The sequence below is a fragment of the Bos indicus genome, chromosome 3, assembly GCF_029378745.1.
Source record: "Bos indicus isolate NIAB-ARS_2022 breed Sahiwal x Tharparkar chromosome 3, NIAB-ARS_B.indTharparkar_mat_pri_1.0, whole genome shotgun sequence".
NCBI lineage: Eukaryota > Metazoa > Chordata > Mammalia > Artiodactyla > Bovidae > Bos > Bos indicus.
Window position 1 is genome coordinate 21,882,409 of NC_091762.1, and position 20,419 is coordinate 21,902,827.

At 41.3% G+C, this 20,419-nt stretch overlaps 2 protein-coding genes across 3 annotated transcripts in view; one reads left to right on the forward strand and one right to left on the reverse strand.

The window, feature by feature from the left end:
• Positions 1 to 166: 166 nt before the first annotated feature.
• POLR3C (RNA polymerase III subunit C) lies at positions 167 to 13,037 on the reverse strand. Its single transcript, XM_019956669.2, has 15 exons — positions 12,881 to 13,037; positions 11,729 to 11,895; positions 10,867 to 11,122; positions 10,571 to 10,756; positions 9,422 to 9,510; positions 7,350 to 7,454; positions 7,127 to 7,219; positions 5,155 to 5,235; positions 4,854 to 4,905; positions 4,296 to 4,356; positions 3,705 to 3,855; positions 2,838 to 2,939; positions 2,677 to 2,726; positions 2,103 to 2,252; positions 167 to 316 (listed from the first exon to the last, which is right to left on the reverse strand). The coding sequence occupies exons 2-15, from the start codon at positions 11,873 to 11,875 to the stop codon at positions 238 to 240; spliced, it is 1,602 nt and encodes a 533-aa protein (XP_019812228.1). The 5' UTR covers positions 11,876 to 11,895; positions 12,881 to 13,037; the 3' UTR covers positions 167 to 237.
• A 155-nt stretch (positions 13,038 to 13,192) lies between these two features.
• The window catches only part of RNF115 (ring finger protein 115), a 73,250-nt gene continuing 66,023 nt past the window's right edge, over positions 13,193 to 20,419 (forward strand). The window contains exon 1 of one of the 2 annotated variants that reach the window (XM_019956672.2): positions 13,193 to 13,475. In XM_019956672.2, coding sequence (XP_019812231.1) covers positions 13,374 to 13,475 — 102 coding nt within the window. In that variant the 5' untranslated portion in view covers positions 13,193 to 13,373. The remainder of the gene's footprint in view (positions 13,476 to 20,419) is intronic. The other variant, XM_019956673.2, reaches the window with a different exon arrangement.

The window sequence follows — 20,419 nt, forward strand, 5'->3', positions numbered from 1 at the left end:
AGATGATTAATCTAGTTGATTTAAGGTTCTTTCTCCTGCCAAGATTTGATGAGGATAGAATATAATGATGGTTCTAAAACAGAATCAGCAAACTTGAAAAAAAGACAGGTTACACTCTTTCTGGTGTACTCTGGGTGGTAGGGAGAGGGAATGTCAGCACAGAATCTGGATTTTCTCCTACTCCTTTATTCTTCCAATCCCCTCAGATCTTTGGAGGAAGACTTTTCTTCTGGGTCACTATCTCTTCATGGTGCTTTCGATGTATGACTCCAGCAGGAAGATGGTTTCATCCACCTGGATCTCACAGGCATCCAACCTGAGTGAAAAAAATGAGAGCATTTGTCCAGACTGAACATTTATCAGCATATTTAAGATTAGAGGCTGGACTGGTTACCCTCAAAAGTACTGGGCAGAAAGCAAGAGAACTAATAGCTCATTCTCCTGTTGACCAAGCATCTCGTATGTGCTAGGCACTGTGGAAATTGCTGAGGGTTCAAAAAACAACACCTCTGTCCCAGGAGAAGTTATAGTCTAATTTGCAAGGAGGAAAAAGCACATGTTAAAGGCACAGGTGTAAAAGGACTTGAGTAAGTGAAGTCGCTCAGTCATGTCTAGCTCTTTGCGACCCCATAGACTGTAGCCTACCAGGCTCCTCCGTCCATGGGATTTTCCAGGCAAGAGTACTGGAGTGGGTTGCCATTTCCTTCTCCAGAGTATCTTCCTGACCCAGGGATTGAACCCAGATCTCCTGCATTGTAGGCAGACGCTTTACCGTCTGAGCCACCAGGGAAGCCCTACAGAAACTAAACGTAACAGAAATTCTAAATAAAGCTGAGGTGAGTGGAGGAGGAACAGAACATCTTGAAATAAGATGTATCTAGTCAGGCTTCTTTACTAAAAGTAGTTCCTGTGTTTTAGAAAATATGATTTGCCCTGCAGTGTGTTTAAATGTATTTTAAAATAGAAGCTGAGAGTGGCTGAGGCTGAAAATGATTAGGAATAGAAGGGAAAACCGCTTCTACTCTGATAATACTGATAAAAATCATCCATGAAAAACCCATACTGAGCATCATACTTAGTGGAGAACGACTGAAAACTTTCCCCCTATGATTAGGAACAAGACAAGGATGCCTGCTTTTTACTTCCATTCAACATTTCACTGGAAGTTCTAGTCTGGAAATTAGGCAAGAAAAACAAAAGGCATCTAAATTGAAAAGGAAGAAGTAAAGCTATTTCTAATTCACAGATAACATAATCCTATAGACAGAAACATCTCAAAGGATCCACAAAAAACTTACCACATCTAGTAAATCAATTGGCAAAATTGCAGGATATAAAATCAACACACAAAAATCAGTTCTATTTCCATACACTGGCAATGAACAATTCAAAAATGAAATTTAAGCAAACACTAAAACAGTATCAAAAAAGAATAAACAGGAATAAATTTAACCAAAAAAATTATAAGACTTGAATACTGAAAACATCATTGAAAGAGATTAAGGAAGAACTAAGTAAATGGAAAGACCTTTCATATTCATGGGTTGGAAGATTTAGTATCATTAAGATGGCAATCTTCCCCAGATTCAAAGCAATCTCTCTGAAGGTCTATGGTGAGGAGTGAAAGGAAATGAGGAAGAAGGGACAGGCTAGTATAAGACCATGAAAGGACTTGTATGTTATGCCAAGGAGGCTGGTCTTTACGCTGTACACAAGAAGTCAATAAAGCATTTAAAGTAGAAGAGTGCTATTATCAATCCCTTTAAAGAAACTAACTTTGAAAGCATTATAAGAAATGGCTTGAAGGGGGAGGTGACTGCAAAGGTCTGGGGAAAAGGTGAGAAGGGCGTGCGTGGAGAGCAAGATGAAAGGCCAGATTTGGGACACGCTGCTCAAGTAACATCAAGAGTCGTGGTGAACATGACAGAGACAGAGAGAGAGGAGAGAGAGAGGGAAGAGAGGAGAGGAGAGAGAGAGAGGTGAGGGAGAAGCTGAGAATATCTTCAGAAATTTGAGCTTAGTAAAATAGGTGGATTAAATTCTGTTGATTGAGGTGAGGAGGAAGATAGTTTCAATGTAGCTTTGAAGTCTGTGAGGCTTACTTGTTGACGTTGCGCTTCAGGGTCTCTAGCTGCTGGCGTTCGGGGGCTGTGATCATCTCCTCTATTTCCTGGAGCTGCGCCTCCTCTGCGCCTGTGGCCTGCATAGATGCAATGATGGCTTCTACCCGCTGAGACTTCTCTAGTAGACGCCTGTCAGAACAACACAACTCTGAGGCATGTCCCCTAGCCCTGGAGATTCTTTCATCCCATAGACCTGGGGCATAACTCCCCCTTTACCATGTTCCTGGTCAAAGTGGACAATGTCACTCTCTAAGGATGTTTCCTACAAGTTTAATTAGAAATGTGACTTTATTCCTGAAACTCTTGCTGCTTCTCACTCGTACTTAAAAGTTTGGTGCCAGTTTATATGTTGCCCATAAATTTAATCTGCAGAACTATTTCACTGGGGATATCTGACAAGTGTATACAAATGCATGATTATGCCAACCTAAGCCAATAATTCAGTGCAACCAGACAGGTTATTATCTCTATTGGTTTCCATTTCTATAGAAAATTTCCCCGTAAGCTTTTTGGCCTTGAAATATGTAATTACTGAGTTGAAAATGTTACTCACTTGTTTTCTTTGGTTTCAAATTGTCTCCTTTCTATTAAGTTGGCTACACTCTGAGGAGAGAGAAGAAATGCACAGTTCTTTCTGTATAAGTAGCTCAGGCACAACAGCTAAAGGGGGCGTGAGGGCGAGACATCTCTGTAGAGGGAATGGGGAGGAGTTACCTTGTAGCACCTGTGCAGCAACATTCGGGCAGCTGACAGGATGTTCACAGTATATAAATAGAAGGTCCGGGATGGGGCATGGTCTGGTGTTTTGGGAATTTCCTATTTGTTCACAGAAAGAAAAATAAGAGACATTATACTTTCCTGCAGAACTGGCAAAGTAAATACCTGTGCCATCTGGAGTTACTAAGCCCTTTCTTTCACCTATATTCCCTCTTCCCCAGTCACATAGCATCTGTGTTTATAGCATAATCAGCCATAGGGAGGGCTGGGATGTCCTGTTTTTCCCTTTGATTGTCAACATCCTGAGTGGGGAAGAAAGAGAAGGCGCTTAACATTTACTGAGCAACTCTTATGTGCCAAGTAGACTGTATTTGATTTTTACAACAAACTATATTATTTCTGTTACCTCCATCTATCACCATTTTGTAGGTGGGAAAAAGGACGGTAGGTAAATTGCTTAGTGTAACTGGGTGATAGACAGAGCTGTGATTCTGATTCCAAAATCCATTCTATCTTACTTCCTTTTAGGGTAGAGTACATAGCTCTGCATGCAGTGAGGACCCAACAGATGCTATTGATAGACTGACCGGTAATAAACTTAAGACTTGAGGAAAGGATAAATCATAGGAACAAGGAGCTAAAGAAAAAAAGGTACAGTGATTCTGGGGTGATTTCTTGGCTCTGCCTCTTTTTTACAAGGCCAGATAAAGCTCCACAGTTATCTTGCAAGTGCTTGGTATGTCTTTGTCAATCTTTTTTTTTCTTCTGTCTCAAAGATGGATACAGAGTTTGTTTGAGGTTCAGAATATTTGCTTCAGCAATTTCTCTCATCCATCACCTCTGCTGGTTGGCAATTATTGTTACCTGCAGTGATATGAAATTTTCTGAGAGCATCTTATAAAGCATATCCTTTGCCTCCTTTGCTGGAATCATTGCAAAGTCTTCTACCTGCTTCTGCTCCAGGTGTTTCTTTTGTAAAACTAGACGGAATATTCTGGCACAGCGAGATCCAAATCTGGAAAGGAATAAAGGAAGCAAATGGCAGGCCAACATAAATTAGCTTTAGTTCTTAGTCACAGAGGGTTGTTTAGTGTCTATGTGTGGAGCAAGGACCTGAGAGGAACAGCAATCAGAGAATTCTTCCTAACTCCATAGATCAATGACAATACTGCTAATCATAAGAGTCACCAACTGCTGACTCGAATGCCTCAGTTCCTGCATTTGTAAGGAAAGGTGTTAGGAAGGCTGATGAATTGGCATCCCTGGGAATTAAGCAGCAGGGTATTTGGGGTAAAGAGCAGTAATAGATGGGACCCATAGTGGTCCAGTGGAAAATGGGCAAGATGTGCCAGGTGTGCCTATACTGGTCGGTTACCTAATGATCAAATCACTTGTTCAAATGGGGTGTGGAAAGGAACTACCTGACCCCCAACCCTTTCAGGGTAACCGCCTTACCTCTCTTGTACGACGGACTCCAGAGTGGCCGTGGCTAGAGATCCTAGAGCCTTATGCAGGTCTTTATGTAGAGGGTAAAGGTCACTCCATGATGTTTTGGCCTGGATATTGCGCTCTTAGTTTTATTCCCAAGTATTTAATTTAAAATTTAAATACCGTTTTGTTTTTCACATTAGTCTCATTTATGTTATTTAAGTATTTCAAAACCTTAATTAACTAAAGGTGCTTAAGTCAGGGTTTTGCTTAACTAAAATTTAGTTGGTTAAAAGTCTGTTTTACTTCTTTATCATCAGTGTTTTAGTTCAATTTTCTAACTTACTTAGTATACTATATGCGTGTGTTAGTCGCTCAGTCATGTCCAACTCTTTGCAACCCCATGGACTGTAGCCCACCAGGCTCTTCTGATTGCGGAATTCTCCATGCAAGAATACTGGAGTGGATTGCCATTCCCTTCCCCACTTAGTATACTAAATATCATCAAATCTTTCCTAAAGTCACCCTTCTGTTTCATAGTTCAGGCTGCCTGACTATTAAGGAAATAACCACCCATAAGGATACTGATGACATACATTCCTCCACCACTGTCGCCAGACTTTCCAACAAACTCTAGCTATTAAAAAAAGAGAGAGAGAACTTGTGTTATCTGAATGGAAAGTCCAGTGATTCTGTTTCCAGAAGAGCAAATCTGGTTGAGTTGGTAGGAGGAAGCTCTCCCATCAGGCGATGGTAGAGAAATTGTCTGAGCTGGCTAGGTAGAGAATGAAGCTGCAGAAGACTGCTACTAGTTATCAGTGGCAGAAATTAATCCTAAACACAATAGAAAAAAAAAAAAAGAAAAAAGAAAAAAAAAAAGACTTACTGGATCATCTGCCAGCAGAGTGAGATACTGATCAAGAACTTGCTTAGAGATGTTATAGCCAACAGGTAGGGATCTGAAGATCTATGGAGCAAAAAGACACAGTGAAAATGAGTTTGGGAACTTAGAACTGGTGACATTGCTGAAATAAAGATGTTTTAACTTTAGATATCACAAGTATAAAAATGTCCCAAAGCACAGCAGCATTGTCGGTAAGAGTAAAAACTGGAAAGAATTCACATGTCCAATAGTAAGGAGTTCATTAAAATACAGTATAGCATGGCCACATTAAGTGGAATGTGATATGGCCATTATAAAGAATGAGATAGATCATGAAAAGGAAGTTTATATATACTGTCATATGAGAGAAGCAAGTTTAAAACAGTTTGCAGAGTATAATCCCTTTTAAAATTTTTGTTAAAAAATATACATATACCTACATTTAAGTGAGACTATATATAAGAAGTCTGAATAAAGATATGTATCAAAATACTGACAAAGATCTCGGGTTGGGATTATGCAAAACTACATATGTATTTAAACTAGAGTATGTTACATACAAGAAGCACAGATCGTAAGGATTCAGTTTGATGAGTGTTGATAATTTTATATACCCATGTAACTGCCATCTACAAGATACAGCACTTGCCTGCCATTTCTGAAAGTTTGGGGAACTACCCCTTTGAAAAACTATATATTTCTAGGGACTTTCCTGGTGGTCCGGTGGCTGAGACTCTGTGCTCCCAAAGCAGGGTGCCCACGTTTGATCCCTGGTCAGGGAACTAGATCCCACATGCTGTGACTAAGAGTGTGCATGCTGCAGTGAAAGATCCTGCATGCTGCAACAGAGATCAAAGATCCCACCTGTAGCAACTAAGACCTGGTGCAGCTAAACAAAGAAATCTTAAAGAAGAACTATAGATCTCTAAAAACAGGTCATATAATTATTTTTGTCATTGGAAAAACATTTGTATTTAAATTTTTGTTACAGAATAACTTAAAAAAATTTAAACACTGTAAAAATACAACTATATTTAATATGAATAAATATTGGTATGGTTAAAAAGTAACAATATAAAGTATTTGATATATTAAATATTTTTTATTCAAAACTTAATAAAACATTAAAAAATTAAAATATATATAATATACTGAAAAAACAAATACAAGCAGCCAAATAATATCCTGAGCACTAAGGCTCAGATTCTAAGCAGTGAATACTTAGAACAATTAAGAGTAATCTGTACCATATATATATATACAACAAAATACTACTCAGCCATGGATTAACCTAGAGGTTATCACAATAAGTAGAGTAAATCAGAAAGAGAAAGACAAATACTACACAGTATCATTTATATGTGGAATCTAAAATATGACACAAATGAACTTATCTACAAAAAAGAAACAGACTTACAGAGAACGGACTTGTAGTTGCCAAGAGGGAGGTGGGTAGGGGAGGGTTTGGATTGGGAGTTTGGGATAAGCAGATGCAAACTATTACATATAGAATGAATGAACAACAAGGTTTGCTGTATAGCACAGGGAACTATATTCAATATCCTGTGATAAACCAATAAGGAAAAGAACATGAAAAAGCAAAGAATGTGTGTGTGTGTGTGTATATATATATATAGATATAGATATAGATATAAAACTGAACCACTTTGCTGTATAGCAGAAATTAATGCAACATTGTAAATCAACTGTACTTCAATAAAATATATTCAAAATGAAAAAAAAAAAGAATTACTTGTACTTTGACTAAAACAGTGGTGTAGGGTTTTAAAGGTTGAATTCCCAAGAGACCAAATATTTCAGTACCTACCACCTGGGGCTAATCACTGTCCCATCTCAAAAGGCAAAAACCCTTTCTTTCAAGGTCCAGACCTTAACCTAATCCCAGGCTCTACGTATAATAATTATAACATCCAAGAGTCTGTCAGAAAACTAGTATAAGAAGCATGAAGCTCACCTCGTTGGAAGACAATGGCTGGGTGAAGGGGGCACCAGAGGGAGTGGTGACCTCACTCATCCGGAGCATGGTCCTCACGATCTCACTACTGGTCTAGGTTTGAACAGTGAACTGGAATTCAGAATTCATTCTGCTGTGTGGGCTCTGGCTATATGCCAGTGGCCACATCTGGTAAACAGTGTAATGTTCCTGATAGCCACTGTCCCACCCACTTAGATATCACCTGGTCCATCCTGTTGGCAACTGCGCTGACAATGGCTTGGTCACGGAAGTGCTGGTGGAATCTGTCAAGGTTGGCCTGCCAATAAATCCCATCATCTGGAATGGGCTGAGGAGAAAAGTATTAGAAAGAAACATTTAGATACAATGAAGTTTTCTAGGGAGGAGTTTGGATTTCACTGTTCCTTTTCCTATACAGTAGTGACTAAATTGGTTGGAGAAAAAAACCATTCAATTGTGTGGATTTAGTGAAGTGAAGGTTGCTCAGTTGTGTCTGACTCTATACAGTCCATGGAATTCTCCAGGCCAGAATACTGCAGTGGGTAGCCTTTCCCTTCTCCAGGGGATCTTCCCAACCCAGGGATCAAACCCAAGTCTCCCACATTGCAGGCGGATTCTTTACCAGCAGAGCCTCAAGGGAAGCCCAATCGGAGGTCTACTTTTCTTTATCCTGTCATTACCTTATTTTAGGCTCTAATGTTGACTCACTTGAATGACTGTAAGTAGCCTCCTAACTTTCATTTTTTTTTAATGAACACTATAAAAGAGGATAGTTTGGTTTTCTGTTTTTAATCTTTTTCTTTTTGCACTGTTCTCCCTGTTTCTCATAGAGCTGTGCTTTTCCAGCTTTTGGGGTACAGTCCCCTTGAAGAATCTGAAAAAAGCTATGAGTACTCTATAGGAAAATGTACATATGAACAAGTACAGGTAGACTCTCTGAAATGCATCCATGAAGTTGTACAAGTTATGAACCACTGTACTATTGTAACATTTCTAAAACTTAAATCTAGCTACTTCATTCACCTAAAATTCATCAACTCCCCCTTATCTTCAGGGTGAAGTGTAAACCTCTTAGTCGATCAAAAAATATTTATTGATGTTAGGCTAGTATTCCAGGTACCAGGGTCAAGATATTGTCTTCAAAGAGTTATAGTCTATTGGGAGTGCAAATAATAAATAATTTTATCTACCTTTAAATGCTGTGAAGATGAAATGGGAAAATGTGGTAGAGAATGGAATAGAGAGTGGGCAATGGGGCTCGAGCTCTTAAAAAACAGCATTTGAACTGAGATCAGAATGATGAAAAAGAGGCAACTACATGAAGATCTTGAAGCAGAAGAAATCCTAGGGATGAAAGCCAAAAGACTAGAAAGAGCAAGTATGACATATTTGAGGGACGGAAGGAAGAGCTGAGATTAGAGAGCCTTGTCCCCAGCAGATCATGCAAAGACTTAGTTTATGTAAGGGATAATAATCCATGGTCAAGATCTGGATTTCTTCTAAGAGTAATGGGAAGTTATTAAAAGAGTCAAAAATCAGTGATGGGTTTTTTTTTTAAAAGAACAATTTAGCAAGTCATTTTGGCTCTTATGCAGGTATGAATGTAGGAAGGGAGACCACTTAGGAGAGCGCTGGTGAAATCTTGACTACAGTGATAGTGGTGTGGACTAAGGTGACTGGGAATGGTAAGAAACAGTCAGATTTGAATTGATTTTAGAAATTGGGTTGACAGGTTTTACTGTGAGGTCAGATGGCTCCCAGGACTTTGGTCTAAGCAAATGGTATCCTAGGTAGTTGGTCTTGGTGATGTTCCTAAGATGAGGAAAGCTTAGGAGGGAGTAGATAGCTAGGAATGAGAAATCAATTACTCTGTTTTAGTCATACTACTTTTGGGATGCTTATTAGACATCTTTATAGGGATGCTGAGAAGGCATTTGAAGGTAAGAGCTCAGGTCTACACATATCTTTCTAGACTCATTTGTGGCCACTTATCCCTGTGGGTCTCTACAGTCCAGCCACAGTGATCAATTTAAACTTTTTCTAGGCCCTTTATTTGTGCATAAGCCACTACCTCTGTCCAATGAGGTTAAGCCTCAGAAGGGAGACAGTAATGGACAGTATAGAGACAGTAATGGAGTGCCCTCTTTGTTAGTCTGTCCCTGGCCAACATTTGATCAAGTTCATAATCCCACTACTTCTCAACCCAAGAACCTTGAAGCTCTTCAGGGCTTGGTATCTCAGTGCTCTTCCTGGCTAGCCTCAGGGTGAGGACTCCAAGTCCAGAAGCATCATTACCTCTTTGTTATCTGTGGTCTGTTTTGGTCTCTTGGCCTTGGGCTCCCCAGTAGCATCTTCGTCAGACGATCTCCTCCTTTTACCTTTCCCTGCCAAACAGAACAGGTGCACTGATAGGCTACATCTCCTATGATGACAGGAAATTGTGGAAGGTGACAGGTGTCGCTATCCCAAAGACCTCTGTAGTGGCCTCTAGGCAAGAGATGTTGAGGAAACGGAGGAACTACAAGAAATTAAGTTAATGATGAAGTCATCTGAAACTCAACGTGTTCAAAAAGAAACTCATAGTCTCTCTCCCTCAAATTGCTCCTGTTCCAAGGCTTCCTTTCACAGTGAATGGTACGCTCATCCTTCCATGTACGCCAGCCAGGTGTCATTCTTGATTTGTTTTCCTCATCCCTTCTATGCCTAATTATTCACTGGTTTGTCTACATTTACCTTTGCCCCCTCCTTTCTGCAGACAGAAACATATTTTTAAAATGCAAATTAGATGATGTTACTTCCTCTAAAATCCTTTAGTAGTTTTCCTTCACATCTACGATAAAGAACAAGTGCTCTATGAGATCTTGCATGATCTATTCCCTGCCTATCTCTCTAACCTTATCGTATGGCTCTTTTTCCTTTGCTCTCTATGCTTTAACTACACTGATCTTCTTTTAATTCCTCAAATATACTTTTTTTTCTCTCACTACATACAATTCCTTTAGCCAAAAATGCGTATCCTCTGTACCTCTTCACACCTTACCTCACTGACTGGCTCCTACTTCTGCTTAAAATCTTGGTTCAAATGCCATTTTCTCAAAGAAGCATGTGCCCTAAACTCCCAGGTAAATCTGGTCCCCTGTTATATATTTTCATAACACTCCTCACACTTTTCATACTTTCTCTTCACAGTACTAATCACAGTTTGTTAGTTATATATCCATGAGACTATCTGATTAATGTAAGCTTCCTATACTAGACTCAAGCTCCATAAGGGCAGGGACTATAATGTTTTTTTCATCACTTTATACCACAGTATCTGGCATAGAGCAAATCCTTGGTAATTGCTTCATTGATTAAGTCATTCATTTAACAATCACTATGAAACTTTCATGAAAGAATCGACAATCAGGGCAAGTCACAGATCTCGGGGTCAAAATTCCTTACCTATCAAGCTCAGTTTAGGAACCAGGTACATGTCCTTTTCACTGACGACAAGAGTGGGGGCAGGTGGTGGTGGCCCAGTATCTGAATTCTCAGTGGCAGGCACCAAGGGGCAACGCTGCACAAAGTGTGTGTCCACTAGTCGCACAAATGTGTTTGATACCTCAGCATAGTCCATGGTCTTGCCATCTGTATGACAGGAGGAAACAGGCGAATGAGACGGCCTCAGGTAGCTAAGGGTTCACTCCTGCATCCAGTCAACCTATGCTTTTGTTAACAGCTGTGGATACAGTACTGACCCTCCATAGTCTCTGTGAGCCTATCTGCTACTTTCTTCACGACAGCTGACATTGTCATTTTGCCATTCAACAACAGCTCCTCAACAATGAGCTCTCCAGTGTCACTGTACAGTGTTTTGGCGGTATAGATGTACCGGGGATACCTAAGCATTCGCAACACCCGGTTGCACTGGGCTTCATACTCCACCACTCCACGTTTGTGCACTTGATATATCACCAAGTTGTGCTGGATGAGGACACAAAGGGCTTTTTTAACCTAGAGAGGATACAAAAGAAAGAGAAGAAAAGTCTGAAGATGCAGTTCATTATTGCTGGCAAGTTTTGTCTAACAGTTTCCTAAACATCAAGAGACAGCTGCAAATTGCTCCCTCTCTCCACTGGAATAGTTAGTAAGAATCAAATGTCAGTGGAAAAAATGAGGACGATTCCTTACTATGATGTTCATATTTCCTCCAATCTTTATCTTTCAAAGTACAGTTTACTTCCCCTCTATTATTCTAATTCCTAAAATGTAGTACTGAGATTAATAGACTCATTACGAATAAATGAAGTATGGGACAGGAGGAGCAAAGATTTGCCTAAGAAGCCACAAGGAGCCAGAACACTTTGAGAAGCAGAACCCTGGGCCCTATGTCTCATTCTCTCTCTCCTCTCAAATAACACCCTTCTGATCCTAGGGCAGACTTTGCTCTTTTCCATTTTGTGGGATTATCCAGTCTCTTACTCATGTCTGACTCTTTGCAACTCTATGGACTGCAGCACACGAGGCTCCTCTGTCCTTGTGGGGCAGGCAGTAACAATATTCAAGGGTAGGTAAAAGAAATTAATGAAATGAAAGCAAATTGATGTGATCCAAACATACCTGATCCAGTGATGTTCCTGTGTCATGGGCAATAACTCTTAGGGGCTGGCTGCCAGTTCTGATTAGGTGGACTCCAATTTTTTCTACAATCTCTCCAAAATGCTCTTGCAGCAACAAAGAACACAGTTTAATTTCTGCTTGAGTCATTACGCTGAGGAGTCTCAGAGCTAGGAAAAAAATAAAAGACAGTATGACAGGAAGTTTTTCTTTTATTTTGGGAGCAGAATTGCTGAATGTAAATTCATGTTCTTTCTAGATGTCAATGTGACAGTAGATATACCAAAAGCCTTAAAATCTTGCATATCTTTGACGTAATTCTTTTGTTTTGGCTATTCTGTTCCAAGGGAATGATAAAAATATGTCACATTAGAATACTGATATTCTAGGAACCTAGTAAGTGATTATTTCAATAAATTATGGTATATGCGTACAATGGAATTCTATGTCAACATTCACAATACAGTATGTATTAGTGTAGAAAATTATTCATTAAGTGAAAGATGAAGGTTACAAAGCAAAATGTAGAGGAAAGTTCAATTATTGTGAAAAACCCCCCACATGCATGCATCAAAAAAGAAGACTGGAAACCTAGGTATATGAGATTTATCTTTATGGGTTCATATATGATTCTAATTTTCTTGAAAGATTGGGTGTAGATGGTTTTGCGATCTATCACAGACCTTAGATTCTATACTTCATTGTTTCACTCCTATTGGGAGTGAACAGGCAATGACAACTTTGCAAAGTAAGTCAGGAGATAAATGATAGCTTCTCAACAGGGTGTTTCAGATAGAGATGAAGTATGTTGTTAGCAGGGCAGTATTTAATTTTGAAATTTCGATTTCTTGACTAAGTAGACACAAAAAGAAACAGACATGGTTGACTATATAATCACAAGTGCTATCAAACACTGGTTTGTTCATTTATTTCTCTCAATCCCTCAGAAGCCAACCAAGAGTATGCCTTTCAGCTTCACTATTTCCATCCACAGGTCTTTGGGGACACATCCCCAGACCCTCTGCCATCCTCGAAAAGGATTTCTAGGGAGCCTGGCTCCTGGCTCTTCACCCACTTCCCGCTGGTTCCGGTTCCGGAGTGGATCCCCGGGTCCAGAGACAGGGCCGCCTCGTTCAGACCGCATTTTCCACTAACCTCTGGGTCAATGCAACGTAACGCCGCCGAGCTCCCCACAACTGCTTTGTGAGGTTCCCGCTGGCCGCCCGGGCAGAGGGGGAGCCCAAGGTCCTTTCGCGCAGGAGCACGGCCACCGACGAGGACCGGCGAAGAGGAAAAACGTGTGCCGATCTGCCCCAGCGTTTCGGTGGTTTCCGGAGGCGCTCTTTCCTTCTTCTCGCTGGGAGTTTGGAGGACCGGCGAGGGGCTGTTTGAGAAGCCGGCCGGCGGGCGGCGGCGGGCGGACTCCTTCCTGCGCCTCTTTAGTTCTGGGAGGCGGGCCGCGGGGTCAGCAGCCGCGCCACCGCCTCTGTGGGCCGGGCGGACTCACGTGACTCGCGCGGGCTCTGGAGAGGCTGGCAGCACTGAGGAAGCGGCGGCGGCGGCAGAGGAGGCGACAGCAGCCGGGAGCCAGCGGCCTGGCGAAAGACCGGCCGGCTGCCCTCTCGGACAGCCGTGGCGAAAGAGAAAAATGGCGGAGGCTTCGGCGGCCGGGGCCGGCGCGGGCTCTGCGGTTGCCGCGCACCGGTTTTTCTGCCACTTTTGCAAGGGCGAGGTCAGCCCCAAACTACCGGTAAGAACCTGGTTCCTCTGCGCTCGGGCATTGGGCCGGATTCCTCTCCCAGATAGCCTGGAGTTGGGGTTAAGCTTCCCACACAACCCCGATTCACCTGACATCGGTCTCTCAAGTACCCTGCTGCCCGGGCGTCTCGGCCCAGGCTCCGCAACTCTCGCTCGGATGTTCCACCTGCCCCTCACTTTCTCTCCCCTCTTGACCAGCTCCTCCCATCCCCCTCCCCCCGCGGTCCATTTTTAATTTTTTTGGCCTTCTTTAGCAAGTTCTCTTCTGACACGTCGTCCCCTGTTTTCATGCACTCTTCTTCATCTTGTCTCCTTCCCACGATGACCTCTCTTTTCCTGCATTCGATATTCTTTCCGCTGTTGCCTCTCACCTTTATTCCTTTTCCACTTTTTACCAGATCCTCCCCCTTCCCTCTCCTTATTAAAGCAGAATAACGGATTGCTGAGAATTGTCCTTATTCGGTCGTCCCTAGGAAAGGAAGGAAGAAAACACGGAGAGAAAAAGAGGGTTGGAAGGTAACTGGGATGGAGAGGGGGCTTTTGCTCTTCAGGGGTTTCCAATATTCTTCTGAAAGTGAAAACAGCAGTGTGCTAATGACTTGCAGACTGCCTCCGCTCCCTACCACTATTGAAGGAAATGGCTTTAGGAAGAAGGCAGAACATATTGTTTCAACTTGCTTATTTTGATTGTCATGCTGCCAGTGTCTTTAGCACCACCTGCCTTACTCACCCTTCCTCCTCTGGTTCTCTCTCTCTTCGCTTAATAAAAAAGATCTAGGACAGAATGCTGGGGACTGCATCATCTAATGTAAAATTGGTTTTCACTACTCTCTGCCAGATTTTGTTAGTCCCTAGAGAGGTAGTGCTATGGCTGTGAAAAAAAGTGCTTCTGCAGCAAGCTCGCCCGCTAAACACCCAAACCACACAGGCTTTTTTGGCTTGGGCTATATCTACCACAGGGAGACCCACCAGGATGAATGTTAATCCTGCCTTTGGCCAGTCATCTTTAGCTAGTTAGGATTGTTTTTCTCCTTAGAAGTATCAGTATTCAGCCTTAAGTCAGGGTTCCTAACAACTTCCCTCAGTGTTTACAGCGTCTCTGATAAAATCTGTAAGAAAGCCTACTAAAGTGTGTCTGTGTATCTTATTTCTTGGAAACACCAATGGAGGCCAGGGAAAAAGTGCCTAAAGGTATATAGCCTTTTTGCCTAAAGGTTGTGCTTTTTCAGGCTCTTATAGCATTTTCTTTCTTCACTATTTGCCCCACTCCCAATTTTGTAGTCATAGTTTCATCTACATGCTGTTTTAGTTTTGCTGCTTTTTGGCTGTGTCTAATTTTTGCCATACTGCTCCTTACTGCTAATCTCGATCTATCTATCTCAACTTTGTGTGTTTTGATTTGGATCCTCTCAGATAAGACAAATTTCTTTTAGAAAGGAGATATGAAGAAATGAGGGGGAAATCGTGAAGGGAATTTTATTTTTTATTTTTTTCCTGGAGAAGTTTAATAACATGTATACCTCCCATATACAGGGGAGATGCCAGGGAAAACTGAAATCTCTCCCTGAAATGACTGTAAAGCCATCCCTAGAAACAGAAGACTTTGGGGAAGAGGGGAAACCAGTTTTGGCAGATTATCATGCAAACAACGGTAAACAAGCATGATTGTTTGCAGATTTAAATCAGGACTTCTCCACTGATAAGAATTGAGATTTCATTATCCTTCTATTTCTGGTGCAAAGAGGGACAAACCCTTACAAATGGAGATTTCTCTGTTGTAAGTATTCTTCACAAAAGGGCAATGGCTACTCAGTTTTTTTTGAGATTTTAGAATGAAAATATTATTCAGTGGTATTGTTAGGTTTCAAAAAAGTCTTCATTCTAGAAGTGAATAATGATTTACGAATTTTCTTTTTTTTATTAAAAATGATTCCCTGTTTACAGTGAAAATGGTTTTAGTAAAATTTAGTGAATACTAAACTTGGATTTTATTTTTAAATTAATTAATTTTTTTGGAGAAGGAAACAGTGGCTTTATTACTTTACCAGGCAAAGGGGGATAGTAGGCTAGTGCCTCAAGAACTGTGCCGTCCTCCCTGGCGAGTTGTTGTTCAGTCACTAAGTCCTGTCGACTGTTTGCGACCCTGTGGACTGCAGCACTCCAGGCTTCCCTGTCTTTCACCATTTCCTGGAGTTTGCGCAAATTCAGGTCCATTGAGTCAGTGATGCCATCCTACCATCTCATGCTCTGTTGCCCCCTTCTCATCTTGCCCTCAGTTTTTCCTTGCATCAGGGTCTTTTCCAGTGAGTTGGCTGTTTTCATCAGGTGGCCAAAGTATTGGAGTGTCAGTTTCAGCATCAGTCTTTTCCAAGGATATTCAGGGTGATTTCCTTTAGGATTGACTGGTTTGATCTTGCTGTCCACGGGGTTCTAGAGTCTTCTCTAGCACCACAGTTTGAAAGCATCAGTTCTTCTCTTAGCCTTCTTTATGGTCCAACTCTCACATCCGTACATGACTACTGGGAAAACCATAGCTTTAATCATATGGACCTTTGTCGGCAAAGTGATTTCTCTGCTTTTTAATAACACTATGTTTTTCTTCCATATTAAAGACGGAAGTCTTTCTTCTGTCACAGCTTTTCTTCTAAGGAGCAACCGTCTATTAATTTCATGGCTGAAGTCACCATCTGTAGTGATTTTGGAGCCCAAGAAAATAAAGTCTGTCACTGTTTCCATTTTTTCCCCATCTATTTGCCATGAAATGATGGGACTGGATGCCTTGATCTTCGTTTTTTGAATGTTGAGTTTCAAGCCAGCTTTTTCCCTGGTGAGTAGGGAGAGGTTATGTAGTTGCTGCTGCTGCTGAGTCGCTTCAGTTGTGTCCGACTTTGTGCGACCCCATAGACAGCAGCCCAGCAGGCTCCCCGGTCCCTGGGATTCTCCAGGCAAGAACACTGGAGTGGGTTGCCATTTCCTTCTCCAATGCATGAAAGTGAAAAGTGAAAGTGAAGTTGCTCAGTCGTGTCCAACTCTTCGTGACCGCATGGACTGCAGTCTACCAGGCTCCTCCGTCCATGGGATTTTCCAGACAAGAGTACTGGGGTGGGGTGCCATTGCCTTCTCCGTTATATAGTTAGGCAGGGGTATATGATAAGGATCAAGGCAGTAACAGTCTTGCATTCTTCTGCTTGGCATCAAGCTGAGAGTGAACAGAGAAGGGTCCAGAGGCCTATAAACAAGTGCATCCAGGAAGCCACTGATAGCGTAAGAGGAAAGGAGAGGCAGATCACTTAGGCTGGGGTCTGAGTCAGGGAAGGTTTCTTGGAGGCATTCCAGCCTAGAAGAATTAAGACAAGTGGACAGAGATGGGTCAGTATATTCCAAGTGGCCAGCATGATTGGCGCTTAGGCAAAAGCAGAGTGATTCATGCGCTCTATCCTTCTTCAGGTCTGCTTCCTCTTGCCAATTTTCCTCTGATTGGCATTGGGTGAACTGAGCCTTACAGCTGTCTTCTTTGCCGGCCCCAGATGAGTTAGGGAGGGGGAGGGTGAGTCCTCCTCTAAACTTGGATTTTAAAATAAAGGATTTTGATTATATGGTCTGAAGCCCTAGTATTTCAAGTTTATATTAAATATCATTGGGTAAATTGGTATTGTATTTTTTTGATCATCAGATGACAGAGGAAATACTGCCTCACTTGTCTATCCATTGAGAGACACTGTGAAGCCAAGACTAATGGAGTTAAGTATGGAACACTGAGAGATGCCCCTGAGGGGTGACTGGGTGGTGCCACAGAGGACTGTGTCATGCAACTGTACTCCATACTATCCTCTCCCATTTTTAAATCAAGGTCAGGGAATATTACCTTATGAGATTAAATTCTGTAGAGTCATTGAACAGGTGAGATAAATCATGCAGAGTAAACAACTTTTAGTATTGATGAAACTAGGGTGGTTCCTAAGTGTTTTATAGAGATCAGAGTATCCAAACCCAGAGAGACCAGTCTCATTAAGGACTGCAAGTGTATTACTCACCTCTGAGGCTTTGCCTGAAGAAAGTAGCCAACTTCTCTCCCTCTTCCGTCTCTGTATTATATCACCTTTGGACTAATAAAATGTCATCCTTATCAATAAATAATATTACCTAATTTGTTTGTTTACCAGGTACTATACAGATCATTGTTATTGTGCTATACTTGTAATGACTCTAATACAGGAAAACTTTCTAATCACCCCGTAAGAGAAGCTAAAAAGTAGGCTTCTTAAAGACTGTGATTCTTAAAACTCTTAAGTTCCCTGTCCTTGCTTTTTATTTTTTTTAAATTTACTTATTTATTTTTGGTTGCAATGGTCTTTGTTGCTGTGTGTGGGCATTCTCTAGTTGTGGTGAGCAGGGCCTACTCTTCGTTGGGGTGCATGGGCTTCTCATTGTGGTGGCTTGTTGCAGAGCACAGGCTCTAGGTGCATGGGCCTGGTAGTAGTGGCCCAGGGGCTCAGTACTTGTGGCGAATGGACTTTTGTTGCTCTGTGACATGGAATTTTCTTGGACCAGGGATCCAAACCGTGTCCCCTGCCTTGACAGGCAAATTCCTATCCACTGTACCACCAGGGAAGTCAGACCTAGAGTTTTAAAAGTGCATGATTCTTAGGAAGATCCTAGAATGGTGTCTTAAGTAGTATTAGTAGTTTTGTTGAACTGGAGGAAGGAATTAGTGATTTGAGCTGGATTTTATAGGTTTTAATTATTTAGATTTCTTAAATTCTGCTGTTGGTGACTTACCATCTAAAAAGTCTGCTTGATTATCTAGCGTCTTTCTGTGCTTTATAGCAGTTGCTTATTAAATGTCTCTTGAAATATTCTGAGTTGAATTGTTGTTTAGCTGCTAAGTTGTGTCTGACTCTTTTGTGACCCCACAGACTATAGCCTGCCAGGTTCCTCTGTCCATGGGATTTCCCAGGCAAGAATACTGACTTGGGTTGCCATTTCCTTCTCAAGGGGATCTTCCTGACCCAGGGATCGAACCTGCATCTTCTGCATTGGCAGGCAGATTCTTTACTGCTGAACCACCAGGAAGCAAGCCCTTGAGTTGAATACCCAATAGTTCTTTTTAAAAAGTAGTGGTGTTAATGGTATGAGATCTTTATCTAAAAGGCTTCGGTGGAACAAAATGCAGGCGCTGCCATGCAAAGTTTGAACATAACAGTGTCAGTAATTATAGTCCCTGCAAGGAGCTAGAAGAAAGACATATGTGTTCTTATGGGTAGAAGGCTAGTTCTAGTCTTGAAATTCTGCTGATAAATTGACTTTTATGTATATCTTGGGGAAATCTTGGGATTTTTTTTTCGATATGAGGAAGAACAAAAACCTTAAAGTTAAACTCACCACAGGTGAAATTCCTTATATTTTTAAGGGGAAGTAACACTTTTTGGTTGCTAATACTTTTTGTTTCTCTATGTTGACTTGGCTTTTTATGACCTTTGCTTACATTAAGGGAGAGGATGCTGAGGTCTCTCAGACAGCCATCATATCAGAAGAGGAAAAACCATGTGGATTGTTTCTTATTCTCTCTAGTCAGATTGGAAGGGTCTGAGAATAAGAAGCCTGTGAATGCTGACTTCTTTTCATCTCTCCACAGCTTAATGTTGATTATTAAAGGATATAATGTAGAGCAGTGGTTCTCAACTGGGGGCAGTTTTGCTTTTTAGGAGGGAATTTGGCAATGTCTGTAGGTCTTTTCTACAGCAGGATTGTTGTCACAACTGCGGGAAAGGGAGGGTTGTTGCTGGCATCTAGTGGATAGAGGCTAGGGATGCTGCTAAACCTGCTTCAGTGAACAGGACAACCCCCACAGCAAAAAGTTATTGGGCCCAAAATGTTAAGAGCACTGTGGTTCAGGAACCCAGGTGTAGAAGGATAAAAGGATAGTCATTGTCTTGTGTCACTGGTGCTGAAGGTTTTGTCCTGGGGTAGCTTTGATTTCTAATTTTGGAATCCTGTTGAGAATTTTCAGTGAGATAAAGTTGAGATAATTTTAACCAAAGCCCTGATGGGAGGGATTGTTTAGAAGGTAGTTAAGAGGCATTCTATTATAGCAGTATCTCTTGGGGTCGCTTTCTCTCCTTGTGGTTACTGAGACCAGAGGAATTGGATCACGCCTCTCAAGTTACACACTGTGGGGCAACTTCTAAAAGTATCCAGATTTTTTTTCTCAGTTGGAAATTAATTGAAGTAGTAACACAACATGTAACTTAGTAAGACATCTGGAAATTCCAGTTTGAAAACAAAGTAGAAAGCAGACACCAAGTCTAACTTTTAGTTTTTCTATAGCTCATCTTTGCATTAATTAAGCATTACTTTCTCTGTTTCTCTTAATGTTCTTTAAAGTTTTCATGAGCTTAGGAGATTTTGTGCTTAAAATTTTAGTTTCCCCAAACTCTTGGTCGAGTTGGTGAACTGAAGTTATCAAGCCTTGTTCTAATACTGTTTGTTCATGGGGTTGAAGTTGAGTCATCTGACCCTCTCAGTTTGTCTTGGTGTATCCCACTGTAAAATAATACTGAGGTGTGCCTATTGAAAGCTTGAGTGGGCATTCAGAGAAATGGGGATATGTAATCTTTGATTGAAAGGTTGTGTAGGAATGAGCAGTCCTTATTTGTAGAGAAATAAGGCCTTTACCATAGCAGAAACATTTTAGGTGGTTCTTATAGTTTCACATAAAGAAGTTTAGGTTAGATTCTGAAAGATTTTTTTGAAATCTTTTTTTTTTTTTTAAGTTCAGTTGTTATTTCGGAGTTCCTTAGAGATATACAGATACATGTATAATAAATAGAAGTGACTGGTGATTTTAAACCAGGCACACTTTTCTTGTATGTTAAATAGATTGCCCAGCCTCCTTGATGAGTTCAACAGGTATCACAGGAAGTAGGCAAGGTATCC

Excerpts from the sequence above, each read along its gene's own strand:
- POLR3C (XM_019956669.2), bottom strand. The coding sequence starts at position 11,875 with ATGACTCAAGCAGAAATTAAACTGTGTTCTTTGTTGCTGCAAGAGCAT. Across the intron at positions 4,906-5,154 it reads CTCTGCTGGCAGATGATCCA|CTAGAGTTTGTTGGAAAGTC; the intron begins GTAAGTCTTTTT and ends TTTTTTTAATAG. Across the intron at positions 2,940-3,704 it reads AAAATTTCATATCACTGCAG|GAAATTCCCAAAACACCAGA; the intron begins GTAACAATAATT and ends GTGAACAAATAG.